The sequence below is a fragment of the Varroa jacobsoni genome, unplaced genomic scaffold, assembly GCF_002532875.2.
Source record: "Varroa jacobsoni isolate VJ856 unplaced genomic scaffold, vjacob_1.0 scaffold_274, whole genome shotgun sequence".
Taxonomy (NCBI): domain Eukaryota; kingdom Metazoa; phylum Arthropoda; class Arachnida; order Mesostigmata; family Varroidae; genus Varroa; species Varroa jacobsoni.
The window spans coordinates 147929-156941 of record NW_019213176.1 but is presented as its reverse complement, the minus strand read 5'-3'; the positions used below and the strand labels follow the sequence as shown (position 1 = coordinate 156941).

The 9013-nt window shown below is 39.0% G+C and overlaps 1 protein-coding gene across 1 annotated transcript; it reads left to right on the top strand.

Moving 5' to 3' along the window:
* The first annotated feature begins 4326 nt into the window (after positions 1-4326).
* caly (ubiquitin carboxyl-terminal hydrolase calypso) lies at positions 4327-7009 on the top strand. The gene is made up of 2 exons (XM_022830436.2): positions 4327-4627; positions 5265-7009. The coding sequence occupies exons 1-2, from the start codon at positions 4570-4572 to the stop codon at positions 6716-6718; spliced, it is 1512 nt and encodes a 503-aa protein (XP_022686171.1). The 5' UTR covers positions 4327-4569; the 3' UTR covers positions 6719-7009.
* The last annotated feature ends 2004 nt before the right edge of the window (positions 7010-9013 follow it).

The window sequence follows — 9013 nt, the reverse complement described above, 5'->3', positions numbered from 1 at the left end:
AAGACGAGTTTTTCGTCTTTTTCGATTTGGTTGGCAACTGAGAAAAGATTCACGTTAGTGGAGAAAACTCTCGAAACTTGTAGAACATCAACCACTGTATCTGCCCTCAACCGCCTAATGTCTATAGAGGGTTTGCCTTTACCCGCCGTAGTTTCAACTGCTTTTATGATAGGATTTTCTTGCCGGGTCCTTTTTAACGTCTCGATTTCAATTCCACTTCCAGGAGCATCACGTGCGCTCTGATCTTGCAAAAAGTATTTCCAAAAGACGAACCTTTCTTGGCCATAATATAAATTTTTTTTCCGGTCTTGCCTGTAACCGTATTTTTATCTATTTGGATGTACGAGGCTTCAGGCCTTTCTTTGTTATAAACTCTGTTTTGCATTCGCTTTTTCTGCAGCAAACCTCGATAGCTCGTCTAATTAAGTCTTCGTTTCCGAGAGACCCGCTCGTTTCAATTACCGTGCCAATGGTCCAAATAAAACCAGAAAGACGCGTGAGCCGAATACTCCAGCGGTCAGGGTCCTAGTACACGTTCGTGTTTTTGTATTTTCTGGAAGCAACTGGAACATTTCTCTTTGTTCTCCTGCTGGAGGGATGGGAACTGTTTTCTGGGTGCTTCAACCTGCTTTGTAAATATGTCATTTCGGAGATCAAGTTCCAGTATGTTCTTTTATTGATTCTTGCTCCATAAGATATGCCGTTTTACTTGTAGTCTTCAAAAAGCCCCCAAAGGTCTGTTTTGGGTCTTTTTGTCATCGCGTTCATGACACTTGAGCCTTATATGACACTATGTTGCTGTTGGAAGTCGCTAAAAGATTTCATTAAGTCCTCAATTTTCTAGAAAGCCTCGTTATAGTCAACCGGTGAATCAGCGGCTACATATGCCAGGATGTCTACTTTGTTCCTTTTTATCGACTTTCCCTTTGCCAGTATTTTTAATGGGGCACATAATGGGGCAGACTCGATGCTTGGGGTGAGTCTGTGGCAGACTCTTCCGTACTTTCTTTCGCTCGACGTTCGCGTCGATATACCCTTTAGTCCCATTTTTCATGACCGTCAAATCATTGTCCGGCTCTGAAGTGATTGCATCGTTCATGCTCATCTACAGCTGCCCGAGTTTCCTCTACAAAAGGCGCCTTACCCCGCTTTTCCCATCTGACATTTGATGTTACCCTTGAATCACGCCATCTCCTTTCTAGCACACAGTATTGTATATCTTTCCTTACTCCCCTAAGGGGTCCTTCATTTCCAACTTGTAACAACGATAGGTTCCATCAGTCAGTCAAGGGAATGCAGCGCCCCGAGCATACTGTTTGAATCTGGAATTCCTGCTTCTTAACAATCTCAAGATTGTGTCGGCCTCTCCCTTCTTCCTCACTGCACAGACTGTTTAAGTCTCTACCAAAAACGTCCTATACGAAGTACAAGAACGACGAATAGATAAACGCGCGCAAATTTGAGCACCACTGAGGGCCTTCTATTTTATGTAGAGAGTTCGCCGAACTGTCAGGTTGTTCCGGGGGAAATGGACGAAAGCTTGCACAGAAACTTCCTCTCGGTCAGCTGCGGCAGCATCTATTGGCGTTGTCTCTGCAAATGCGTCGCATCAGCTGACGTTTAGATGTTAAGGAGATGGGCCGGTCCGCTGCAGTGCCGTCGCCACGCGATGTCTCTTGGCAAGAAAACGTAGAACTACGCACAGTCATTTGCACCCTTGCCGTCAGGGTACACAAACGTGAAAAATGTCTGTTCCGCCAACAGATAAGCAGCGGATTACGCACAATTCACCAATAACTCTTTAAAGTTGCCTAACAGCCCGACACCGCAAAGGTAGACAAGCCCGTTCACCTCGGTGGTTAAGACCCAACTGCCTTCAAGTCCGTATAACTATCATAATATTCATCATTCTGGTATAGATAATTATCCACGGTAATCCTGATTCATGACCGCGATTACCCGCAATGTGGCGCATTTGTCAGCATTATTGTTTTGGGCTTCGTCAAAAAAGTAATTAAAATTTCTTTCAAAAGTAACGGCATGTGACACACTGTTAGCAACAACGCCGTGTGGTAAAACTAGTGTCAATTTACGAAGATTTAGTTTCACTTATCATATTCACATCATCACATTTATGCACTTCTACTCTGAGTTATATACTGAATCCACCTAGAGATTTCAACTTCTTCGTAAAATTATCATCGACGGCAGGTGATGTTATATGTGCTCGAAATGCAGTGACCCATATAGCCCCACTTAATTCTGGCCGATATAGTCCCCCGAATGATCATTGTCATGAGACCTAACCTGTTTAAGCTTACCATTGGAAGATTATACTTTTAAGACAGACTCTTAGCAATTAGCAAAAATTGAATGTGGAAATGTTTCTAGGTGTTTCACATAGCTCTACCTAGTGAAGTTTAGACAACGAAAAAAATTCAGCTACGGGAATTGTACTAAGCTCCACGACTGCGTGAGCATCACCTTTCAATGTTTGTTTCCTAGTACGATACTCACACATATAGTTGAGATGATGAATAAATATATCAAGAGCAGAATCGAGTAAATTTACACTTCGGTAACAACTAGAGACTAGGCTGCATTTTTTATTAGAAAACTTCACAAAATCTACACCATAATCAGTTGCTGTCTAGCACTTCAGTGCTTTATTCATCGCATCGCATTGCGATTACATTGTATTTTGTATGTAAAATGGCAAAGAATACAAAGGTAGAGAAGATGAAAAACATACGAACTGTTTAATCATATGCAAATAATACGACGACTTAGAATAGCCATTAAACTAAAACGTCTGAATTTAATACTCTCGTGTATTTGGCATAATAATATATACATTTTTTTCTTAGTAACGTCATGTGCTCATATCAATAGAAGTGAACGCTGTCATTTTGACGTAGAATTTTTCATTTAAAAAATAATGTGTTTATGCTAAACTACTTATGTCTTATCCCCGCGTTGAGAAATATTCTGCAATAACCTTTTGTTAAACAGAGGATTAAAATCCGCCATTAAAGGCACCGTAGCTGAGTTTTTATGAATTGAATAATTCATCCACTGACGTTCATAGGTGTCAACTGCTACATAAGCCAAATGGGAAAGCATTGGTAAATTACCGGCAGTAACCATAGTGCTTGAGTGAATATTAACAAAATGACGGTTTGGTACAGATAAAATCACCAGTTATAAAATAAACCAAGACTGCTTTAGATGCTAAATAATTCTGAAAAAAAAAGTGAATTCTGTTAAGGGTGTACAAGAAATTCTGAAAAAGAAGGGTTGAATCAAATGCCTCATTATTGGAGCGTGGAGTGACACATTAAAAGCGGGCTGTCAAAGCTATCTGAAGATCCCAATAATATACTAAAAAATAACCTTATCTATATTTATTAGTGTAGCACACCATGTGTAGTGAAATGATGATATTTTTATCACAACAATTCATTATGAATGAATAGAGGCAACGCATTTGGCGACAAACCTAATAGGGACTGTTTTGAAGTACTCCTGTTGTCCTTCAGTTTGCTTACCCTTCCAGTGAAATGAAAATCTGTCCCGGCTTCCCGGGGAATTTCAGGCATATTCTAACGCCGAAGACATGCAACTAACCTTCCTCAAATTGGTTAAAGCTTGTAATTAAACACAGCATAGTACGAGACAAACAACGAAGGGCGGCCTCTAAATCGTCTTTTGTAAAGCCTTGCTTTGAACTAATAATTTCGGTAGGCCTTCACAGTTAATAACGGGAAATCTTAACTTATTCAGAGGTTCCGCTATAGTAGATCTAATTTAAGACTAGAACGACAGAGTTTGTGTTTTTTAATAGACAGAGTTGTATCTGTGTAATTGTTTACTTGCCACTCGTAGACTTTAAGCGCGTTATATTTAAATAATTTCTTTACTAAAACTGAAAGCTTGCAGTATAAATATTTTTTCTATTAGGTGTCGCAGCAGCAGAACCTCCAGAGATTGTGGTTTTGTATGTTAGGTACATTTGCAATTCTATTTAACACAAGTGTCATAAGTGCTGTTTGAAATAGTCATCGCATTAGACGCCAAAAAAATGTAATTTTTTAGTGTTGATTTGATTTTTAAATATTTGACTAACAATATTTCTTGCTTACGCACTGCAGTTTTGTCAGTTATGTTGCGCTGAATCAATAATCGGAAGTGCTAGTAGATATGATTATGGGGAGTATCTTCGAATTCAGAATGAATTCAAATTGATTTGAAGTTGCCGCGCTCTTTATTGACGGTCGGACTATATCAATTTGCCAGCGTTGGCGTCTACGCAAGTGATGTTTGTACACAAAACCCTAGTCGGTATGCTTCGGCTATTGGCTACATCGCCGGTGTCTCCGCCTGATCGAATTTAACGATAAGCGGTCAATTCAATTTACAATGCTCTGAAGACGGCAAGGAGTAACCGCGCTGTGTGTGAATGGGTTTCGCAAAACGCGAAATAAAGGAAAGCTTCAAAAAATTAAAATGTTGTTAACGGTGTTGCCGGTAAAAGCTAGGTAGCCTAGTAAGGAAAAGCCATCTGTTACGATGCCTGTGGACATCGCACAGCTGGCCGAGGGATGGCGGGAGTTAGAAAGCGATCCAGGTGAGTAACTACGGCTTCTGTGTTGGCTTAGGTGTCATTTTTATACTAGATTTCTGAGAATCTGTTAGGTTTCCGTAGAGTTCGTCATTCAAAGTTGCGCACTGAAGCGATAGTGAATATTGTCATGGTTTGCTTAGTCTGACGTACGCATAGAAATATCTCTCAGGAAATAATCATACATCCGTATCCTGTATAGTAATAATGATACAATCTATAATAATTATCTTAAACATATAACCCACACGATTCATATGAAAAAAAAAGTGATCTCTCGAATTTACTCTAATTAGCTACATGATAACCTGTGCTGCAACTTTTCTACATCAGTAATTTGCACTGCTGCTAACATTTTCTTGTTAATAGTTAGCATTTTTTCTGTCAAAAAATGAAAACCTAAGTTTTAGGAAATTTCGGGCTTAACCTATTTTAATGTGCCACAGTTTTCTCTCAAGAAGCCGCAAACTGCCGTAATCTACCGCATTAGCAAAGCTTGATGATAAAACAAGAGCTAGTTGCTTTGTTTGCATATGTGCAAGGAAGAATAACTGTCTTTACTTGCACATGTTTTTTAATATAAACTTCGGACAACTCACATTCAAAAAAGCCGTGTTCGATTTTCTAATTTCTACTATTGCAGGAGTATTTACGCTTCTTCTAGAAGACTTTGGAGCGACTGGCATCCAGGTAGAAGAGATCTACGATTTGGAACGGCCTATCGATTCCCCAACAGTTTACGGTTTTATTTTCCTCTTCAAATGGATTGAAGAGCGAAGAGCCCGGCGCAAAATTGACGCTGACTCCGAAGCAAAACTTGTTACAAATGAAAATATCGTCAACTCGATGTTTTTCGCACAACAGATTGTACCAAACTCTTGTGCCACCCATTCGCTTCTTAGCATCCTACTCAATTGCCCGCCAGATATCGAGCTTGGACCAGCGCTTACTCGTCTCAAAATGTCCACGCTGGGCATGACGCCAGAGAACAAAGGTTATGCGATTGGAAATACTGCGGAATTGGCGCTAGCCCATAACTCGCACGCAAAGCCTGTGCATGGGTCCACTTCTGGATCCGGTTCTAGTAGCCAGGGCAGTGGAGCCACAATTGGAAGCCGAGCTACAGTGGAAGCCTTTCATTTCGTATCGTACGTGCCGGTTAATGGACGCCTATACGAGCTGGATGGCTTAAAAGGTTATCCGATTGATCACGGACCCGTCGAGGAGGACTGGACCAAACGCTTCTTCCAAGTAATCAGTGAACGCATCGGGGCATGCAAGGCAGAAATCCGCTTTAACCTTATGGCACTTATCCCCGACCGACGGAAAGCCCTTTCTAATCGATTGGAGAAACTACGCAATGACAGACGCAACGTGGTTGATGTTATTAGCAGTGTGGCTAATTACAAACTAAAGTCGCAAGCATCACATATTGATACAATGCATAACTACGCCAAGGATGCCGATCTTGAGCTGCTAGCCGAATATATTACTGAGGGTCACCCAAAGCAGCCGAAGTACGAGCTGTGTTCAGGAAGTGAGTACTCGGATGAGGAAGAGACAAGAAGAGACGGTGAATGCCTAGAGTCTCAAGAGAATGTCCTACTTTCACCCAGGTCACTGCGCTGTGAACGACGAAGCGCTTCTAAGGCCCTTTCTAAACCAAATAGAAAGCAAAGGCGATCAGATCTCGAAGGAGGTGACCTAACCGAGCGAATTGGGAAGTTGCTTCAACTTAATGCAGATGCTTATGAGGACGTGTCAGCAAAGGATCTACTCGCACTACTTAAAGATGTTGATAATGAGATTAGCTCCGTCGAGTCGCTTATTGCAGACGAGAAATACAGGAGGGATAAGTATGTCGTTGATGATTGTCGGCGGACCCATAATTACGATCCATTTATTTGTACATTTGTATCAATGCTAGCTGATCAAGGCCATTTAGCCATGCTATTAGAAGAACAATTTAAACGAAAGGGCGTATTCCTTAAAGGTATGGTACGGGACGATTCAGCAACGGGTGCAAACAGCAACAAAAAGAAGAAGGTTTCTCAACCAAATAAAAACAACAAAAAAAAAACACAGCCAAAAAAATAGGCTATTCCAAGTCGAAAAACAAACTGCGTTTTCTAAAGCTTGTGACTTTCAACGAACTTAAATATGCAAATACAGAACATTCTAGGTTAACTAAGCAAACAAGGCGCCTGTTTGTTTTCTATACCCATTGTATAGTATATTCGCTGTGTAGATATAAGTAGAGTCTGAATGATTTACAATGGTGCTGTTGATTACGCCATTCCCAAACGTGAGGCAGAATCACCGCAATCATTTGATTCTTGGATCTGTATATATGCTATGTGTATAAATAAACGTATTCGTTTTATGAAATATTTGTCTATTCATTAGGTAATATTACTGTGCTTTGATCTTATACACAAAAATTGTCTTCATAGTTAAGCATAGTTTCTCAATTAAGTCCAAGCAAACTAACGCTACTAAAAAATAACTCCGTGCAGCAACGATGACAGATATTGGGTCTCTCAAGAAAATGCATCTTTCATTGTTGAAAAGCTTTTTAAGCTGAATCAACTAGCATAAGTCATGCATATATACCGAAGAACTTCCCTTTAATAACATTAAATTGTGTTTAGGAAGTATACAACTACTCATAAAGGTCACGAATTTCAAAACAAAAGAAACGCGAAATTCATATTGCATAGACGACATTAACCTTTAATTGTTATCTTGTCTTTGAGGTTCATAAGTATGTTTATAGTTGATCCACTCTATAATGGAGGATAAATAATCATGGTGCAGGAAGTGTTGCTTAGCACGAAGTCAATGAGGAGTCATTTGATCCGAAATTTCATGCTAACCTGGGCAGCAGCCTACTATGATTCTTGGAGTTTCGTAACTTCCTACGATACAACTGTTAGATATGAATAAAAACAACATATATTTCTACAAAGCATCCTTAACGGACTTTCTGCCAATAGTGAAAAATTTGCCGCGATCTTACAGTCCATTTCACAATGTGGTTACACGCATATAATAAATAGACTTAGATAAGAAATGATTATTTGATGGCGATATAATGATATGTAGTAGCGTAGCTGGGACATTGTTTATTTCTAAGAAGAAATATTAATAGTGTTAGACTAATCCACCACTAATGCAACACAAATTTGTCTTTTTTGTTTATTTTTGAATACTCTATGAAAAAGGAATATTTTAAGCGAACAATTTTAAAATTCATTGATTCGCAGACTAAAAGTTCAACTTATGTTTTATAAAATTCCACTAGCTAAGTAAATATTAATATGCCTTTTTGTTCGGAGCACAAGTTCGTGTAGTTAATCTCTCCCAGTACTTCGAGTTTTACGTCCGGCATTACCCATTAACGCTGGTAGGAAACATAACTAAACATATCTAGTAAATTTACTCAATTTAGACTGCACAAGAGGAATATCCTTTGCCATGAAATCTATTAATCGGCTGCGTGAGGTTAGGAACTTCCACTCAAAGCTTTTTTGCAAAATAGGTGATCAACGATTGGTCTCTAACTATTTGTGACAAGTAATCATGTTACCGCCAGTTATCATAGCATTCATATTATAATTTGTCATATTTCTATTAACCGATAGTCTTATTCTTCGCTCGAAATCGACAAATCCTTGATCAATTCTTTTGCTTCATGCGCTTCTGAATTTTGCTTCAACAATTATTTGATTGAACTAAATGCTAAGCTTAAGTTAAGCGTCTCAAGATTTCATCATACAGAAGCTTTATTGGATTCAATTGATCACCACATAAACAGAACAATAGGAAACCTGTTTATCTTTATATCTAAAATATCTTCGTTATTTTATTTAATTTCTCATTTGTGTTGAGTTCTCTCAATATTTATCGAAGTTCGTTTTAGAAGCCGGACTCTGGATCTAATAATGAAGTTGAATAAAAAATTGCCATTGGATTATGCCAAATAAGCTACTTAAATATAGATTAGCAGAAAGTAGTAGTGATAGTATGATGCGGATGACATCGCTTACACAACAGCACATTACAAAATATGTTTGTTTCGACTATTCGACGTTTTGCGAATATATATATACATCTATTCGAATTGTCAATGCTGATCGCGAGTAGTAGAACAGGACCGACCGTGTGTAAGATAGGGAAATTAAATAGGCAGACATATGAATAGGACGGTAAGAAAGTTCATCGATTTTTAGGTATAAGAGTAGATACACTACCATCATTCGCTACGGAATGTCATCGAAATGAATGTCTATAGAAAACTCTGTGGAGACGAAGATAAAAGCAGTTAATGCCCATAATTTTTTACAACCAAAATAGGCTACTCTAATACTATCTTGGATCATGCTTAGCATA